The sequence below is a fragment of the Leptosomus discolor genome, chromosome 16 (assembly GCF_034619465.1).
Source record: "Leptosomus discolor isolate bLepDis1 chromosome 16, bLepDis1.hap2, whole genome shotgun sequence".
NCBI classification, from domain to species: domain Eukaryota; kingdom Metazoa; phylum Chordata; class Aves; order Leptosomiformes; family Leptosomidae; genus Leptosomus; species Leptosomus discolor.
In genome coordinates, this window is record NC_141406.1 from 7,975,890 (window position 1) to 7,995,544 (window position 19,655).

The following is a 19,655-nucleotide window of genomic DNA, read 5'->3' on the forward strand; positions in this document are numbered from 1 at the left end:
GTGCAAGGGTCTCAGGTTTGTCTTCCTGCCCAATACAGGCACTGGAAGTGCAGGATAAGGTGTTGGGCCTTGTGGTTCAGCAGGGTTCACTGTTGTGACCTGGGGGCCTGCAGTACGTGCTCCCTAGGTTAAGGGTTTGCATTCGATACAGCTGCCTTTTTCTCTTGCTGCGCAGGGCTCCAAGTAAAACAGCTGGAAAGATGCCTGAGCGAAGATCCTTGTGCACTTGGAAATTAAATCCTGTGTTCAGTCCATCTGCAGGGTCCTCCTTGCCGCTTGGTGGCTCAGCTGTGGATTTGTAGCAGCTATTCACTAACACTTGAAGTGTGGTGTATTATACTCACACTGGAAGGGATGGTGTTGCATTAAAAATCAGCCCAGGTTTCAAATAGTTGTAGCTGAATAGAGTTGTGGAATACTTTTACTTAAAGCTGTTTGAACTGTTTAAAGTTCAAACCTTTAAACTTTGTTTAAAGGAGACCACCCTGTATATTGTTATTTCACTCACCTGAATTTCCCCGAGGGCAGGAGAAAAGCAGGATTTGGCCTAATAGTACATAATGAAATTTAATTGAAATTGGATGAGGAAATAATTTGGAAGCCTTGCAGCTACTCTGTTGTACAGATTTATTACCTGGATGTACAGAAACAATGTTACTGAAGCAGTTAACAAGCAAAAGCAGCTTCTGGAAAGTGTCTTTGAGGAGTTAAGGTGATTCCCGCTCTTCAAGTGCAGTATCTGCAGATACGGGCGTTGCCTGGCTCGCATCAGTGTTAGGTGTGTGGGTGCCATCCAAGCCCTCGGGGTCACACCCTGCACTTGTGACCTGGGTAGCATCAGGCATTGCTTCAGCAGAGCTCCCGTTTGTATAGTCACCCCTTTCAAAGAGTATCAGTAACTCGCAATGCCTGGTCTGAGGGAAGAGATCCACAGCCATTGCTTTAACCGGACGGAAGGAAGCTCCTTTCACTCTGTTGGAAGGGGCCCGGCAAAGGCTTGATGGGAAAGAAAGGGGACGAAGAACTGTATTAACATCGGAGTACACTGTTCGTCACTGCTACTCCTCTATGAAAGGTTGGGTTTTTTCCCCAAGCCTCAGTTCCACAACAGTTATTCACCACCCCTAGTTACTTCCATTATTACTTATGTATTGGGCAATACGGTTCCAAGCTTGCTGCGCAGCAGCTGTCAACTGTTTCTGGTGAAAGGTGAGCTTCAATGAATATGCCTTAAGAGTTAAAATCCAGTTATGGTCCCTCGCCCACAAGAAGCACATATTTTTCTTCCTACCACATTTACTTAGTCAACTTAGGCAAGAAATACTTACTCCACAAAGTTATTCATTGCGGCTCTGGGATTGCAGGATACATAGATAAGCTTCTTCAGATGTTCAGCTCTTCTAATGGCAAGAATTACCTTGGAATCTAGATGATCAAAACCAAGACAGCTGTTTACCAGTTCTGTGTGCATCAACAGACTCACAAAAATTTCAGGTTATACTCCAGCATGAACAAAACTGTTGCAATACCTGGTTGCTTCAAGCTATACCTGAAGCCTCCTGCTTAATTTATTCCATGGGTGTTTTCTTGGGTTCACCACCAAACACCAATTAGGAGGACGGACTTCAAGCAAGAGAAGGTAAACTTACGCAGCCCTGCTCGTGGCGGATCAACAATAGTAATCGGGTTCTGAGGAGCCAATATGTTAATTAGGGAAGGAACAATATCTTCTGCCTTCCCACAATGAAATTCAATATTATTCAGTTCTATAAAAAAATGAAAATATGTTAGAGTATTTATCTAGTCAAAGCATCTTTCAGTACACTCAAACTGGATATTAAGTTTGGATGCCTTAGAAACTGAATTGTTTAGTCTACCCTGAAATCAGTGTAATTTAAACAATCATTGGTGCTTCAGATCATTTAAACAACAGTAACTTGAGCATCTTCCATTATCTGGACTAAAGCAAAACTCCACAAAAAATAGCTGCCATTAATGTTTTATTAACTGTGGCTTCATCTCACTTTTACACTGAAATGTTTTATTTTTGGAGGGGAAAAAAAAAAGGCAAGCTAGCTGTTAAGAGGAAAATGGATCTCTCAGACTAATCCCTCTTGCGAACAAATACCATGTTAAATATTTGAAGTGGAGAAGATTACCATCAACAACATGTGATTCCAAGTTCTCAGACAACTTAAACTAGCTATACAACTACTGTACTTAACAAATAAAGATCTTAGCATTTTAGTTTAACTAACCATTAATCTGGGCATTCACTTTGGCATCCTGCACAGCTTCTTGGCAGAGTTCAATTCCAATCACTTTCTTCACTTTCTATAGAATCAAGGCAAAAAGATCTGTCTGGTATGTAGATTTAATCGTTATTCACAGCGTCAGCAACTCGCTACTATACGTGAATGTTTACGAGCACCTGGTCAGCGAATTATTGCCTTGCAGCTAGAAAAAAGGCTGACAAGGGACCTGCGCAAATAAACAGGGACTTTCTACACCGAAGTTGTGGGATGAACACCTTTTATCCCACCTGTATGCGACAGACTCCAGTTATGTTGGTGTCTGTCTTTTTTGGGGGCCAGACCTTATATGGTCTAACAAGCTCTGCTCTAAAAATTATGTAAGAAATGTTGGTTATTCATATCCAAAGCTTTCTGAGAAAGTCCAAAGTAGTTAAGTGGATAGATTCTAGTAAATTTTATCCTACAGAACTACAGCCTCTTTTGACTGAATTAGTTTCAAAATAATTTATGCTGCTCAACACAAGGGTGAGCTTTCATAGTGATTTGGTAAAACAGCTGCAGGTAGTTGAATTAGAAATTAATTTAAAAAACTAAGATACATGTTACATTTCAAGTACATCAACTATTTTCTTTCATTGTAATCACAACTAAAGATCTACCTCTGTTAAAAGTAGCTTATATCTAGGAAGAGGAATTGCTCACTCACCTTTGCCAAAGAAATCCCAATAGTTCCTGTACCACAGCAAATGTCAAGTACGGTGCTCTCCTGGCTCAGCTGCGCCCACTCCCTAATGGCGGTATACAAAACTTCTGCAGCTTGTGTGTTTACCTGTGAAATCATGCTTCTAATAGGTCTACTTCTTGATAAATAGTAAATGTGTTTTAATGAGCCTTAGGACAGCAGGTTTTCTCTTTCTTGAGTCTAAGAAACAAGTCAACTTCACATAGAAGTTAAAATCACAAATCCCTGACCTAGACCAGCACACATTAAGAGATCACCGTTCTGTTGTTAAAAGTCTTGCTCAGTTCTCTCCGAGAAGCAATGTTTTGTTATCTATATTCTAGTAAAACCATGACTTGTTCTACAGTACCTAAAAAGGAAGTGTGGAAACTAGAGGAGACAGCAGACAAAATAATTAAGCAAAATGCTAAGAAATAAAGTGAATTCCAGACTTTAAAAATACTTCCTTTCCTTGAATAGGAAGTAAGAAAGATTCAAAACCAGGAGAATATAACCATGATAATACACTCCGCAAGCTTTATTTTAACCTTGTGTGTAATACTGCTTTAAAGTAAATGCTGTAATTACACATTATGGTTAAGGAAGTAGTGTGTAATAAGCTTTCTAAACTAGTGCCTCTAGAGCAAGCATATTCTTTGTCTTGAAGAGCAAGAAAAGCATGCTGTGGAAAAAAAAAGCAGCCTGTAATCTATGGCAAATAATATAAAACATAGTTAAATGTCAACATATTTACAATGCCAAGTAATAATATACTTCCTTCCTATTTCAATGCTTTCCACTTCAATGATATAGGCTACCTGCTGAGGCTTTAAAGTGTTGGGAGGGCAGAAATAAGTTTGAAAAAACACACAAAAATTAGCACTACAAAGATTCCTGAACTACATATTGCATGTTCTGTATACATAAAGGCTGCCATTCAGCAGGAGGTGAATGATACTGAACCAGTAAAAAGAAAAAAAAGTTGTCTTCAACATGCTCCCACCATATTTACACTCATTCACTGTTTTTACAGCCAAGCCTAATACTCGGTATTAATCACACCAAATATATAAAAGATTAAATCTCTAGGTACACAACATCTTGTTAAAGAGCATTAGCCAAGCGTAAGGGCATTAATGCAAACTCAGCTAAATTAGCAACATCATATCATCCTTACTTGAAAAAATGCATGAGGAGAAATTCTGAATTTTAGGCCAAGAAGTTCTTCATAGATGTACTTATCACCAGCCACATGCTCTAAAGGCAAGTCTTCTAGATTGGGAGATTTCCTGCGGTGGGAGGGCAAGGCACCGGGAAACAAAATAAAGAAAGAAAAAAAAAAAAAGGAAAGAAGACAAACACGTTTATTACAATTTTTACTACAGCTGTAGTCATCTTAAAAATTGTAGTAGTACATACTAAGCAGTAATTTATAGTGGGCCAACATTTATCATGTCCTCTATCTTCTTGGCCATTTTCTTCTTACAGTGTACAACTGCTCCATTGATGTCACCAGTAGGACCATTACTGTCTCTAGATAAAGATGGTGTGAGCCTTGTGCTCTGTGGAAGAGGGTGGGGAGATTAAAAAAAATCACTTAAAATAGGGAAGGAGGCAGAAGTAAGTTCTTGATGATAATTAGAATCCATCTACTGCAGTAAACACTTCTACAGCTGGGCAGCCAGCAACTAGTAGTGGGTTCACCCACTGAAACTCCAGCTGCCTTTATCCAGCGAATACCACAGAGAACTGGAAATTTCAGGAGTCTTTTGTGGAAAAGGTAAATAACTGTTCAACAAATTGGTAACGCTGCTGCTGCTACTTTTATGAAATAGACAAAAATAATGGTGTGGAAGTACTACCTACTTTTCTGTTGCAAACACCAAAAATTCAGCCACCGCCAAAATCCCCCAAAGCAAAGTCAACTCCCTCACCTTTGTCCTTCCTCCACAAAGTACAGAGAAGTAACACCACTGCTCTTTCCCATCCCTTCTGTGAAGTATTTTGCCAGAGAAGTTTTCAGGTCAGCTAGCTCCTCTTTACCTAATTTCTAAAGGTTTCATTTGAAAGAAGGGAAAATAATCATATTAGTGACTTAGAATATGACTAAGTGTATGCCTTCTATAAGCATATTAATTACTTGCTCATTTGCATGTATCAGACCAGTCTCAATGGAAGAGTAGTAATGCAAGGTAAACTACACCAAGTAATTATTCTATTTCTCTTTCGCATGCACTATTCATAAAGTCAAATTTATGTAATTTTTAAAGCTGTGTGTCTGAGCTGCACATTATATTTCAACTTGAATACCTGAGGATTAAAATAAACGATTGCCATGATGTGGCTGTTCCTGCTGGTACGGACTGTGAGCTGTTTCCAGTGACCTTCATAGGTTTCTGGGCTGTAAACTGAGTAAGGGGTTGACCTGCAATTTTCAGAAGCTCAGTTACTTAACAGAGAATTACTTTACATAACATTCAACAATTTATTGAAACAAAAGCTCATCATGCAAAGTGACGAAAAATGTTAAGTTTGTCAAGAAAAGAATGACTTCCACATCTTAATTAAAAGAAAAAAAGAGACTGATGAATAAATAATACCTCCTAATAATCTGTCCCTGCTTCTCACAATCCTTTTACCCATTTTAAGCCATCCAAAATTATAGATAGGATTATAGGCAGCTTCTCACCGCATTCAGAGAAGGACAGAACTTTTTACGATGCCTTCCCTGGCTTCTGTGCTTCATACCAAGTTCAAATTTTCCATCTTCGAGATTCTTCCAAGGTTTCCATTTTTGAGGATTTAATTACTTTTTCTAAAAAGTATTGTTGCATAAACTTACAACTTTTGTTTTATTCCTTGTTGTAGGATGAGTCTTCATCCAAGGAAGCAACCGACCTTTGTTATCCAAATTCCTCTTTTAAAAAGCCTTTTTCTGAGCAGCAGAAACTCTCAAATAACACACTTTTCATTGTAGACTTATACATCTCATTGCTTGCAATAAAGCTGTTTGGCTGGTACCTGTCCCTCCATCTCAGAACAGCTGAGCACGAGCAAGAGAAAAATACCCAGTGACTGAGGCACAAGATGTAAACATCAAAGAATTGCTGAAAGTTGAGATCTTAGATTTAAAGCTCAGAACAAATACTAAACTTTTAATAATATTTAATTTTATAAATATTTTTGAGTAAGATATAAACGGATAACTCATTTTACTTATGCTCACCTTATGTAGTCTTGGAAAGCTTTTACTACTTTTTTGGCAATAGCAGGAATGTGAATAGTATCAAATGGCTCCACTACAGCACATGTACCACCCTTATATTTGCCAAGACGACAACCCACCGTTTTGTCTTCTTGATTTACACCAATCCCAATCAAGAACTCACATTTGTTGCGATATTCAGTCTAGATTTAAAATAAAGTTATGTAAGATATTTACATAGCACTTACTTATTTGTACATGCCAAGTTTCTCCTGAAACAACCCTCATATGGTTAAATGTATTTGCAAATGGACACAGGACATTCAGTTCATAGGGAAGATATTCGCAGATTTTGGTGTATGAGAACTAACAGCAATAATGAAAAAGTATTAGCAAGTCTTGTTATTTAAAGAGCGATATATTGCCTCTGTTGAAGAATGTTTGTATTAGCCTACAACACAAGCTTGTAGGGACAGCACGTTCACTTCAAAGTTAGCCTATCCAGTTAACTGTAACTATTCTCCTTTTGGTAAATATTTCCACACAGTATTTACATGAAAGGCAACGTCTAAAATTCATCATTCATTACAAGATGAAGTCAAATACTCAGTTTGTCCACTGTCTCTTAAGACCAAATGATTAATTTAACCCTAAGCTCATTAACCCCGTTCCACACTTTACCTGGGATTACATTACCTGTAATGGTGATGCTTTCACTCCCTCTACTGGGCAACACAATTTATTGTACTTCTGCTTCTGCACGAACAACCAAGGTAGTAAAGCTCTGTTGTTATTTCCTATTTCCCTGCCCAAATCAGAAACAAAAATCGTAAAATACACATTTAGAAAAAACAGGTTAACAGTCGCACAGGACTTTTTTTTCTTTTTGTATAGTGCATAAAGAAGTATCAGATTATCAGAGTATTTCTTCCAGCAGAATTTTTTAACAAGCAAATGCCCTCTAACTTTGTAAAAGCTGTAACCTGAAAAAACAGTTAAACGTAGTTATGAAGGTATGTACTAGATTCATCAATGTACCCATGCATGAAGAGAATGCCAGTTTTACCTACATAAGTAAGTATGGCAAGAGATAGAAGTGATACTTTGATCTACAACGACTAGGCATAAAAATTTGAGGGGATTTTTAAAGAGCAAATTCACCATCTCTACAGATTGATTACTTTACACCGTTTGACAGCGCCAGGTTTTTTTTCCATGTTACAGGCACACAGGCCTATGGAACAACAAACCTTAAAACGATGACCCTTTATTCGCAGTCTCGCGAGGCTGACCAAGAACAGCAATAGCAAGTTTTGTCAGCTGGAGCAGCATTCAAGTCCCGGCATCACAGATTATCTTTTATTTGTCAGGGGATTTGGGTTTTGACCTACCTTTAACTTACTTCATTTTAGAAATTGCAATTTGTGCAAGTTGAGCTATATCTCAACATAAGGTCAAGTCTGGTAAACATTACAGTAGCTTTACAAAGAGGAATTACTTTGTCAGCTTCTGCAGCACTTGTTCGCATTCCTGCTTCTTTCTGGCCAGCTGCTCTCCGTAGGGCACGTTCCACAGCGGGGTCACCACGTCGGCTATCCGCTTGCTCGGAGGCTCGTCTCCGCTGGCTCTGGAGGGAACCGGCCGCTTCGCCTCTCCCTGCTCCGTCTCCTCTTCTTTCTTCCTTTTTTTCGCAATCGGGTCAGCCTTCGGCTTGGCAAGCCTAACGCTCAGGGGCCGGCTCTTCCACAGAACCCCGTGGAGGACCTTCATGGCCTTGTCCCTCTCCTCCTCGCTCTTAAACGTCACGAACGCAAACGTCTGCCTCCCGAAAAGTTTTATCTTATGAGGATTGAGTCCATATTTGGCAAGGAACTTTTTCACATCGTTAAACCCGATGTATTTGGGAAGGTTTTGTATTTCTACTTTATAGATCTCGGAGGTAAACAAGTCTCCCTTCGTGTATCTGTACACGTCGGGGCAGGCTGCAGGGCTCTCCGCGGGGTCACCCTCGCCTCCGCCGGCCTTGCTCTCCACTTCAGCCCCACCTTCGGCCTCCGGCACGGGAGCCGCGGCGCCGCCGGGGTGGCACCGCTCGCCCCCCTCCGCCATGCTCCCGCCGGCCGCCGCCGCCAGCCGCCCTCCGCCCGGACACCAGGTCAACCCCGGCCCCGCGTGCTCCGCGCAGACCTCGCGCTTCCTCCTGCCGGGCTCCTGAGGGCGGGGCTGTGGCGTCACCGAGAGACCGTTGCAGAAGGAACGGGGATGGCGGGGGGGAGAAACGACAGATTATTTTAAATGTCTGCCCCTCACCGCTGCCGTTCCTCGCGCGTGGGGTCAGCTGCGTCGCTTAAAAATAATAATAAAAGCGACTAAATTGTTGCCCCCTCCGTCACGCACGTGGGCGCCATCTTGGGTCGCGGCGCGGGGTGGCCGCCGCCATGCCGCGAGGGCTGATGGGAAGCGCATCGGGAACGGGAGAACAAAAAAGCTTCGCCGGGGGCGGGAGGGGCCCGGGACGGCGATCGGCGGCGCAGGCCGGTGCCAACGCGGCCGCCGGGCGCTCTCTCGGCGCCGGGACCCGCCAGCCGCGGCGCGGAGCGACAGGGACCGGGGCGGGGCGGGGCGGGCGCGCGGGGCTGGCGGAAAGTGGGTGTTTCCCATCAGGCCTTGCGGCGGCGGCGGCGCGGGCTGCGGGAATGAGGTAAAGGCGGGAGGGGCGGGGGCGCGCGGCAGGAAGCTCGGCGGCCAGGCGGTAACGGCGAGCGGAGCGGAGCGAGCGCGGCCCCATGGCGGACACCAAGGTGAGGGCAGCGGGCGCGCTCTTGCCGGCCGGAGGGCCGGGGCGGGAAGGCCTGGCGCTGAGGGGGAAAGAGGGGGCAGCGTGGGCCGGGGTGGCGGATGATGGGGGCGGGAGAGTAACGGAAACAGGTGGGGCCCGGCCGGCGGCGGAGGGCCGCGGGGAGAGAGGGCCCGAGAGCCTGCTGCGGCGAGAGGCGGCCCGCAGGAGCCGAAGGGCTTGGGAGGGCGGGAGACCCAGGTCAAGCGAGGCCCGGGGCCGGGAAGGACGAGCCCCGGGCCTTGTGGGAGGTTAGGGAGCGGCAGCGCCGCCGCGTCCCCGCCTGGCTCTGCGCGGCGGGGCTGGGGCCGCCCGGCCGTTGCAGCGGCTCGGGCGCGTGTGCCTCCTGGGGCCTGGCCCCTGGCAGAGCGGAGCGTGGGAGGCCGAGGCGCTCCGCTCCCGCTCCGCCAGGCCTGCGCGGCCGCGTCCCTTCCCGAGCGGGAGGAAGCCGGAGCCTCTTGCCGACGCCACGGCTTCTTTTGCGACTCGGGCGCTTTCGAGTGATTCCCCTCTCCCCGTTTCCCTCTTTTCTTCTCCCTCTTTTCCGCCCCTCCCCCCAGCCCGGCTGACTGAACCCTTCGTGCCGCGGCCCGGCGAGAGGAGTAGCCCCACGTGCTTTATATCGCGGCAGGGCGGGATCTTATCGTGATAGCGGGATCTGCTTTCCCTCACATGTGGCTATTGCCTTTCTGATGGCTCCTGTAATTAATTGGTCAGGCGCAGAACGGGTGATGAGTTACAGTACGAGATGTGCTACTTACTACCGGAGGAGGCAATATATAAAAGTTTGGCCAATGTTTATTTTCTGTTTCTTGTTACAGAGGTGTCTTAATGTCTGTCTTGCTTTTTTTTTCTTACATACTGGATAATTGATGAGCTGTTGTTGACATAACCAGGATTTATTTTGTAACATTTCTTACCTAATTTCCCCCTTGCCCCCCCTTTTTTTTTTTACTGTTTAATAAAAATAGACTGCTTCATTTCAGTTGCTTTATACATGTGTTGTGTGTACCTGCTCTGTAAAGGATATTCTAAATAGAGCCTGTAAGAGCAGATAAAGTGAAAATAAGATTTAAGTATCTTCAATGTATAGACTGTTTTTCCTTTCTCTGTTATTCAAACAACAAAAAACTCCAAATCAGTTCCCTTGACCTGAGGTAGCTGTTTGTGGCCTCATTAAACTTGCAGATGAATCTCCCTTCTAGGCTTCTCTACTGAATGCCTCTTGGCAGTGCATATGTATGAGATATTAGAGATGCTTTATCATTTACTTACTAGTTGCGTACTAAAACCAGTTCTTAAGCTTAACGAATGCTATGACAGATTCCTAAATAACTGAATAGGAAGTAGTATTCTGGCCATTTACCCGTAACCTGAAGTTCCCCAAAGAACCTTAAAACAAAAAACTTAAATTATTTCATGAGCTTTGCAACTGTGCTTCAAAAATATCTTTTCTTTTCTTTCTTCGTATAACTCTGTTTTGACTTTAAAGCCATTTATTTTCAGCTATGATAATTTTTCTTCATTGTTACAGGGTATTTCAGTTACTAAGATCTAATTGATGAATAGTCATAAATGTTTTCATTTTAAACACATATATGAGTACTTCAGAATTTAAGTACATAGCGAGTTTTGTGGGTTTGTGTTTTTTTTTTTTTTTCTCTCCAGGAAACACATGAGGAGCATGATACTTCTACTGAAAATGCAGATGATTCTAACCATGACCCTCAGTTTGAGCCCATAGTTTCCCTTCCTGAGCAAGAAATAAAAACTCTGGAAGAGGATGAGGAGGAACTCTTTAAGATGTAAATAGAATATTTCCCTATATTGTTCTATTATTATTTATGTTGAAATTGTGTGGTCACTGCATAAAACAAGTATCTTAGGGAAAAAAAATGGGGCATATGTAGCATTGCTGCCGTGCATCCCTGTTGTAAAGGGTGATGTGTGACATACTGAAACAATAAAAGCAATAGATGCAGCGCAGTATTGGGGCATTTGCAGCAGTACCTTTCTGTTGTCTTACATAATTTTATCCTTAGATATGCTTTCTTGTCGAATTGGGATAGCTTGCTTAAGATGTATGATCTGCTTGAAGAAACACGGAGGCTAAAGGCTTAAGAAGTGTTTTGAATTTGATCCATGATGTGTTTGCTTTAAATAGGTTTAAAAAATACTGTTTCTACTTAATTGCAGAAGGGTTTTGTTCATCTGGAAGAAAGATCTGAGTTCTCTTTATACAGATTCTGGTAAAAGCTAAAGTGATGGTCAGTTTCTGACAAGTGGGATGGTGAGATCTCAGACGGTTAGGCCTCTGCATGTGACATGCAGTATCAGGTGGAAAGAAGATTTTTTTAATTATTATTTAAAAAGTAGGGGGAATAATAATCTATATTCCAGTGCTCTGTAAGTTCGCTTTTATGTCTACAAAGGGGTGAAGGAGGAAAGGAATCCTGTTCTTGAATGCTGGTTGTTCTCATAGCTAAACTTAGGGGAATCACCTATTGAACACCAGCTGGACTTGGAAGGAAGGATGGCCTTGCTTTGGAACAAAGTAGTTCGTCTGCATCAGAGTATCTGTTTGAGTAGCTTGCTCCAACATTGACACCTTGTCTTGAAGGACCTGGCTTATTACAAGTCCCTATCCCTTGCTCTTTATAGAAAAGTCTATTTTGTATGTGTCCTGTAGTGCGAGCAGGTGCTTCCTTTCCTATAGCAGTGTCTTAAATGCCTCGCTAGCAGAGCTCAGACTGTCTATTGGGTCAGTTTTGACTAATGTCCCAAACTGCTCCTGTTTCTCTTTTGGCACACTGGCATCTTGGAAGATTAAACAGTGATGTTCTGAAGCAGGTATGTTGCACTGCAGTGCAGCACTAAGCTTCCTTTATTCCTGACTTAAGAATAGCAATAACGAGGTTTTTGGAGTTAAAAGGAAATGAGTGACTCTAGAGGGTGAGGCACTTTGTTAACAGTTGATCGAACATTGGCCTTGGAAGTATACAGGAGTCTTTACTTAGCCTCAAGCTGCTCAGTTTCTTGAATTAATATATACTGTTGGTTAGATGGAGCAGTTGTATTCATAGTGTGTATATATATAAAGAACTCTAGCTATAGCAACACCTGTTAATTAACTACCTTAGTGTAAAAGCCTGTTTATCATCCCCTAAAAGTGTCTTCAGAACCTGTTGAAATTTAGTGTAGCTATTATGTAATTACTAGTAGTTTGTTATTAAATTTGAGTTTATCATATCAGTTTCTAAATTTGTATGCTGAAGTAGAGCAGGGAAACTTACAAAAAGAATTGTTTCCTCATGTGTTGCTTTTAAAAAACCAACTGTACTGTTCAGTCAAGTATGCTCTTGCAATAAATGTTTCTACATGCAGGCTAACTTCTTAAATTCTCTCTTCTTCAAGGCGAGCAAAGCTATTCCGATTTGCATCTGAGAATGACCTTCCAGAATGGAAAGAACGAGGAACTGGTGATGTAAAACTCCTGAAACACAAGGAGAAGGGAACAATTCGCCTCCTCATGAGGAGGGATAAAACCCTAAAAATCTGTGCTAATCATTATAGTATGTTATACATTGCTATACTTATTTTTGTTTTTAAAAAATAAGCTTGTAGAATTCTATGTTGTAGGTTAAGAGCTCAGTGTCTTTTTAGTAGCAGCTAGATAACTGCTGTGTGTCTTTAAACAGGCATCAGATTTATGTTATACTGTAGAGTTCTTTCTTGCTCTGCACACAAGGCTGCAAGCATCAAAACCGATGAGTGCTTATTGTTATTAGTGGAAAGAAGCTGTAGTTGGTTTTGGTGATTGCCTGCAAGGCTGTATGTAAAAGTTGTTGAGTTTTTTTTCTTCAGACTCTGATAGTGTTCCAAAGACACTTTAAAATTTAGCTGGGATAGACAGACATTATGGGATTGCTCCTGGGAGTGTGTGTGTGTTTTTAATGATTAATAGGCTGTAGAAAATGTGGGCCTTAATACTGTTTAGGATAGGAGATTAATATATGCTAGCTTTTCATAAAAGATTGAGAAATAAGCAGTCATGTAGTAGTTTACTACTTTGAGCTAAATGTTTGAATTAGTAGAAATAATTGCTTAGCCATCAGAAACGGATACTGAGGTGCTAAACTAATCTGTGACTGCCTTTCTCTGCTTGTGAAATAAACCGAAATGAACGGGGTACATTCAGCTAACTCATTCAAAAAGAATGTGTATTGAGAGCTGATGGAGCAGGAGAGGTTTGTTCCTTTGATCCTCTTTGAATAAAAATAAACACAAAAGGGCAAGACAGACTTTAAAGTCAATATAACTAGCAGCAAGTAGACTAATTTGGTAATACTTTGTTACTTACTTGCTTTGATAATACTCAGGTTTTTATATGAAGAGTATATGGTATTCTGTGGAGTTAACTACGTTTAGATAGCTGGAAATAACTTGTTTGAAGTAGCTTTAATACAAATCAGAAGTCAGAAGCAATAATGCTTGTTTTCTTTGGGTAGACCTCTTCAGAAAGTCAGAGTATTCAGAGGACACAGGTGTTCCTGTTCAGTAAATTAAATGGCAAATATGAAAGCAGCGTTGTCACCAAACCTTTTGTTGAGGAAAATAAAAGTTGCATGTTGAGAGAATTGGTAAATTTATAGTATCCATGTCAAAAGGCTTTTTCCTGGAAAAACTGCTTTCAGTATGGATGTCTTTATTGAATTTATGCTGACTCACAGGCAGACAATAGCACTCTCTTCATTTTTGCAAAACAGTAAATGAAACAAAATGCAATTTGACCTCTAAACTTGATAAATGCAAGAAAGTGAGTAGACTCTTCAGATTTCTCCTGAACTGAACAAAGAACCTAGCAGTCAGGGAAGAAAAAAAAGCCCTGCTTAAACTTTGCATGTGTCTAATGTAAAAAAGTCTGAGTAGTGTGAGAAGTAACATTCCAACTGCTCCAGTCAGTCGGGTGAAGGGATTATAGTGTCTTGGAGAGAAAGGGCTCCACTTAACGGGAAGGAGCAAATGGATTAAAAATACGCTGTGCACACCTTGTGGCACTGCGGAGTTCTATAACACGTTGTAGTGGGGCTTTAAACCTAGTTTGATGACTAATTGTAGGAATAAGGCTCTGTTAAAAAAAAAATCCTGTAGTTTGCAAAAGAATGAATGCTGTTTGTCTGTCTGGACGCCTTTTCCTCCTAAACCATTTGACTGTTCTTCAGAGTTGTGCTTACTGACTGTATCTCTCTTAGTATCACAATCATCTGTTTTGAACAAGAATTAAATCAGTTTCTTAATGGTAGGGAATCTAGCATTCTTTTATAGAGTAATGGTCTTGCATGATGGTATTTGGGGATGTAAGGAAAAATATATGGGCACGATTGTCTTCTATTTATCCAAAAGTAAATCTGTGTAAAGTGCTTTACATAACCATAGCAGTCAGTTGCAAATAAGATTTATGGAGGCTGGTATGGAAAACATTTGCTATTGTACTGTGTACATCTTTTAATGCTTTCTTTTCAGTCACACCCTTAATGGAGCTGAAGCCTAATGCTGGGAGTGACAGGGCATGGGTCTGGAACACACATGCTGACTTTGCAGATGAAAGCCCCAAGCCTGAACTTCTGGCAATCCGATTTTTAAATGCAGAGAGTGAGTGGACTGGCACTGAACTTACGTTGATTATATACTGTTCTGTTATGCTACGTGTCTGAACGCTACTGTAAACCACTGTTGTAGATATGCTGTATCTTACGACTGCATGGTAGCATTAGCTAATTACTGCTTTAACTGAGAGAAGTCAGTTAATCACTTAACCATACGTGTTGACAAACAGTGTCATAAGTAAGTCTCAGTAATATTTATAGAACTTTCTGCCCTAGGCACTTTTTTTAACTTAAGCCATTTCGTGCAAGTGTAATGCCAATTAGAGTAAAACTAAAAGCAGTAATGGGTTAGAGATTAATGCATGCAGCTTCCTTTCATTTATGTCAGGTGCTCAACTGTAGTTAAGGTGACATTTTTGCATTAGAAGCAAGAAAATGATGACCTGAGTTTTCTGGTCCATCTGCATTAGCAGAATATCTGACTTTTTTTTTTTTAATGAAGTATGTAGTCTCTTCTTTGCTTTAATTAAATGGAGTACTCAGTGAGAAGTGCTGGTTAAACCCAACTAATCACACTAGTTGATGGGTCTGTCTGGAGTGACTGCACTGACTACCAGAACAGAAAGTAGATCTACAATTACATATGGATCAGCTAGCAGGGCTCAATGACGGTCTGGCTTTCCCAGCTCCTTAGGACTGAATCAAAGAAGTGTTTTTTTTTCTTGAAAAAAGAAGCAAAATGAAAGAGGAGAAATAATGTTGCGTTTCTTGTTTTACCATTAGGCACACAAATTTAGTGTTAACCACCTCTTCTCCATACATGCTAGATGGCTAATGAAGTGGCTGTATATTTTAAAACTAGATGGATTTGCCTATATCTGGGCAGAGCTTAGTATTAGTATATCTTGCTTGCTTCCTTTTCCTCAAGTCTCCAACATCATATTATATAGCCAAATAAATCTTTCTGATCCACCTGCTTGGTGCTTGCTTCTTTCTAATCAAATATGAAATAAAGAGTTTTGGCAACTATTTGCTCATCTTTGAAAAGTCTTTCCCTCTTTCTGGTAGAGGCTGTTTAGCTTATTGAGTGTTTTGTCTTGAGGGAGTAGTCCTCTTTGCCTGTTTGCCCTTTGCAGTATTGACTAAGCAGATGGCAGGTGAACGTAAGTATGCCCTTCAAGTATCTGTCCTTTTTAAGATGCTTGAAGAGGAATCGATACAAATACTGCATGGACTAGTTTCAGAGTGGATTCTGAATTCCTGTGGGGCAAGAGTGACCTCATGTGGTCAGTCAGATCAGGTTGGCATACCAAATTATCTTCTTTATCGTTCTGGTGTTAGAAAGTAGCTTGCCTGGTCTGCTTTTACATCATCTTGCTTATATTGTGTAGCTACATTATTGTAACTTGATCAGCTGCTTGGAATGACTGTTAAATCAAGTGGTGGCTTAGGTCAAAACCCCCTAACATTCTGTGATTCTGTGTGATTAATGCTTCCTTAGCTAATGTAGCAAGGGATAGCTTGAGTCCACGCCTTTGGGTATTGAATCTGAATGCTGTACTAATGAAACAGGCTTTATCTTTCGTTATTGATGCTAAGTAGCCTAAGTTATGGTAAGGGTGTGGAGATCTTTTAGGATATAATGTAGCTGACAAGGATAGTAGATCAAAGTTAATGTTCAGTGTTTTGCATGCAGATAGCTGTATTAGCAGTCTCTGACATCATATTCCTGTGGGCTAGGGAGAGCTGAGAGTTAACTACAAAACAGCTCCTTGTGGCATTATGTTTTAAAAATCGTGCAAAATAAGCTGTTTTAATAGACTTTCTAAAGAAAGTAAATGCTCCTGCACAAAGATGTGATTCAAGAATTTTGTATAGAGTCTTGTATGATTTTAAACTAGATAACTTCAGAAGTGCCCACAAGTTTCTTTTACACAAAACTCGGGTATCTTTGCTTAAGGTTGCAAGGAGGTACAACTAACGAAAAAATATTCTGTCTTTACTGAAACAGATGCACAGAAATTCAAGGCAAAATTTGAAGAATGCAGAAATGAAGTAGACAAGAGAGCAAAGAAAGGTAAGGTTAAAAGTCTAAAGCGTAGTACCCTGCCACTTTCTCTAGCTGTTGGAGTGGTTATAGCCCCCTGGAGTATCATTGTGTATTAGCAGACTCACTCTGTGCTGAACTGCAGTCTTCAGTTCAGGCGCTTTTTCTGTCTGCAAGAGTAATAGTTCACAGGAGTGACAACTGCCTTCTTTCTTGTAGAAGGCTGTTACAGTTGCTGTTGGGACATTACTTCTTGGAACGGCTGCTAGGAAGCATTTTTGGTTTATAGTACACAAATGAACTGTGAACACTGCAACTACAGTGACATTTCCTCCTTCTGGTTCCCCTTCCCAAATTCCATAAATTTGCAAGTAGAATGCTTAATTGTTATAGTTGTTAATGTGTATGAAGTTGTAGCATTTCTTCACAGGTCTCTTTTTTTTTTTTTTTTCCCACTACATTAATGTACCACCTTGTAGAATTGCCTACATGACAAGGTATTTCACCATGTAAAATAAACACTTCCCTTTTTCTAAAGTACAGCTTACTAGTGGTCTGCAGCCAATGCTCTTCCAGATACTTAGATCAGAATTTTTCAGTCTTAAGAAATTCCTATTCCCTAGTTTGAAACTGGGGAACTTGGCTTTTGTTTTATTAGCAAGAAGCTAGGAACTTGAGACATTGACTTGACTGGACACTGTATGGAGTCTGTTGCTGGTAGCAGCAAAGCTGACCAAATGTTACGTGTTTCTCGGACACTATGAGTAGGCTCTCATTTAGTGATTAAAATCTGCAAGTGGCATTTCTCAAATTCTGACATCTAGGGTAATTACCAAAGGAAAAGAAATGGAATGAATCACTCCAGTGCTCAGTGGAGAATTTCTTTGCTTTTGTTCATATTAGAAACAGATCTATCTGTCCCCACCCTCCTCACCCTCCACATCTCTGCTCTTTCCGTGTAACAGAAAAATCCAGTACTGCCTGTGTGTAACTTTCTTCTTAATCAATCTCTTAGCAGGCACAGACAAAAATGATAGTGCTGATAAAGTTGCTGAAAAGCTAGAAGAGCTTTCTGTAAAGGAAGAGAGCAAAGAATCTGAGAAGAAAGAGACCAAGGAAAAAACTGAAGAAAAGCAATAAATCATCCTGGGCCTTGCAGTTTTTCCTTTACTTTTTTCTCTTTTTTTTTTATTATTTTTACAAGGGACTTTATAAGGAACTGAATTCAACGTTCAGGTTGTTTTTTCTAAGCTTTTGCCCTTTTGAAGATGTCTTCAGAAAATCCATTCCCCAGTCATGACAATGTACTGTGCTAACTTTCTTTTCCATAGTGGAAACACTTATTTATAGTCATCCAAAAGAGTGAATAAAACAAACTTAAACAGCATCAGAGGACAGAACTGAGTTTTCTGTATACTTTAAAAGCTTATGAATTACACTTGTTTCATTGGGTGTTGAGATAAATATCATCATGGTTGTGGATTAACTAGGTTATCAGACTTTACTGACAGGGAAGATTAAGATTACGTACTTGTTTCTTATGTGGCTTCTAAAACTGCAATATAACAGGTCTTTCACACTTTTTCTGCTGTGTGGTCCCGAGCAGGGAATGTGCCAGAAATTCTTGAAATGCAGCAGACTTCTGGAATCAGGTGATAGAGCGTTCCTGGCACACTAAGGTAATGGGTCTGCCTGAGATGCAGCCCTCACCGTGCTGTGCAGTGGTAGCTAGATGACACCAGTGTTTTGAGTACTGCTGAGCAGGGCTCACACAGCATCACGACTGTCTCCCCAACATTTTCCCAGTAGGCTGGGAGTGGGTAAAACCTTGGGAGGGGATATAGCCAGGACAGCTGACCCAGACTGACCAAAGGGATATTCCATCCCACATGATGTCTGCTCAGCAATAGAAGCCGGGGAAAACAGGAAGGGGGGGACATTCATTTCATGTTTGTTGTCTAGAGCAACCGCTATGCGTGCCGGAGCCCTGCTTCACAGAAAGTGGCTGGACATCACCTGCTGCTGGGAAGTAGAGAATAAGGAATAAGATCTTTTGTTTTGCCTTTGCTTCCGCGCGTGGCTCTTTGCCTCATTAAACTGTCTTTATCTGACCCACGTGCCTGTTATATTTTCTCTCCCCTGTCCAGCTGAGGAGGTGAGAGTGATAGAGTGGCTTTGGTGGGTACCTGGCATCTGGCCAGGGCCAAACCACCACAGTCTTTTTGGCGCCCAGTGTGGGGCATGATAATGGCAGTTTTGCATTAAGTGTGCTGTAGCTGTAGTAGCTATTAAGTGGCAAAACTCCTGTGCAGGTCACGGAGTTTGTTAGTTGCCGTTGCAGTGCTTATCTCTTTATTTTGCTCTGCTTGGGGACATGCTAGTACAAACAGTTGCTATGTACTTTGGTATCGTATTGATAGCTTTAATGTGCTGGGGAAGCTATTGTGTGGGGAGGATGAAGGAGCTTGGGAGCGTGCTAGCTCAAACAATAGCTATGTGCTCTTGCCTGGTAGTGATGGCCTTGTGCTTCAGGAGCTATGTTGTGGAGAAGATGAAAGAATCCATCTCCCTCTCCCTACCTGAAATTGATGTGGATGATTTTGTTAGCGGGCTCCCAAGTTTCTCATTCACCCTTATGTGAGTTGTTTAATATTACTCATTCTTACTTTTGGCATGGTATGGGTTCTGTGGAATCTGGCATCATCCTGGTATAAGAGAAGACAGCTTTTGGGTCAGGCAATACTGAAAAGTGCCCTGAGGTGGCTGGTCCGTGGGTGGCAGGGTGTGTGGAAGGATTTGGGCAGATTCTTAGGACGGTTATCACCTCCCATAACCTGGGACTTCACACCTGAACAGGCAAGCGATCCTAGCAAACTAATGCACCACCTGATAGAAGGATGTCTTACCTACCCCAATGAAACCCAGCAGCTTCTAGCCCTGTACTGGGGCCTTGCTTGTGGCTATCGAGCCACAGTTCAGTACTCT

At 41.7% G+C, this 19,655-nt stretch overlaps 2 protein-coding genes and 1 non-coding gene across 3 annotated transcripts; 2 read left to right on the forward strand and 1 right to left on the reverse strand.

The window, feature by feature from the left end:
• Window positions 1–610: 610 nt before the first annotated feature.
• Window positions 611–8,290, reverse strand: TRMT2A (tRNA methyltransferase 2A). The gene is made up of 11 exons (XM_009961687.2): window positions 7,680–8,290; window positions 6,878–6,986; window positions 6,203–6,384; window positions 5,287–5,401; window positions 4,911–5,026; window positions 4,154–4,265; window positions 2,962–3,084; window positions 2,259–2,334; window positions 1,650–1,766; window positions 1,329–1,425; window positions 611–996 (listed from the first exon to the last, which is right to left on the reverse strand). The coding sequence occupies exons 1-11, from the start codon at window positions 8,288–8,290 to the stop codon at window positions 708–710; spliced, it is 1,947 nt and encodes a 648-aa protein (XP_009959989.2). The 3' UTR covers window positions 611–707.
• Window positions 8,291–8,926: 636 nt separating this feature from the next.
• Window positions 8,927–18,057, forward strand: RANBP1 (RAN binding protein 1). Its single transcript, XM_086474034.1, has 6 exons — window positions 8,927–8,982; window positions 10,686–10,822; window positions 12,432–12,589; window positions 14,541–14,669; window positions 16,635–16,700; window positions 17,686–18,057. The coding sequence occupies exons 1-6, from the start codon at window positions 8,968–8,970 to the stop codon at window positions 17,808–17,810; spliced, it is 630 nt and encodes a 209-aa protein (XP_086330160.1). The 5' UTR covers window positions 8,927–8,967; the 3' UTR covers window positions 17,811–18,057.
• On the forward strand, window positions 16,789–16,921 carry LOC147414314 (small nucleolar RNA SNORA77). The gene has a single exon (XR_015183934.1). It is a non-coding gene; the product is annotated as a small nucleolar RNA SNORA77 (small nucleolar RNA).
• Window positions 18,058–19,655: the final 1,598 nt, after the last annotated feature.

Bases quoted from the DNA above. Each gene is read 5' to 3' on its own strand.
- RANBP1 (XM_086474034.1), top strand. The intron at 10,823-12,431 runs GTAAATAGAATA...CTCTTCTTCAAG, and splicing joins GAGGAGGAACTCTTTAAGAT to GCGAGCAAAGCTATTCCGAT. The intron at 14,670-16,634 runs GTGAGTGGACTG...TTACTGAAACAG, and splicing joins CCGATTTTTAAATGCAGAGA to ATGCACAGAAATTCAAGGCA.
- TRMT2A (XM_009961687.2), bottom strand. From the start codon at position 8,290: ATGGCGGAGGGGGGCGAGCGGTGCCACCCCGGCGGCGCCGCGGCTCCC. The intron at 6,385-6,877 runs GTAATGTAATCC...TTTTAAATCTAG, and splicing joins TGAAAGCATCACCATTACAG to ACTGAATATCGCAACAAATG. The intron at 4,266-4,910 runs GTGAGGGAGTTG...CTCCCACCGCAG, and splicing joins TTTGTGGAGGAAGGACAAAG to GAAATCTCCCAATCTAGAAG.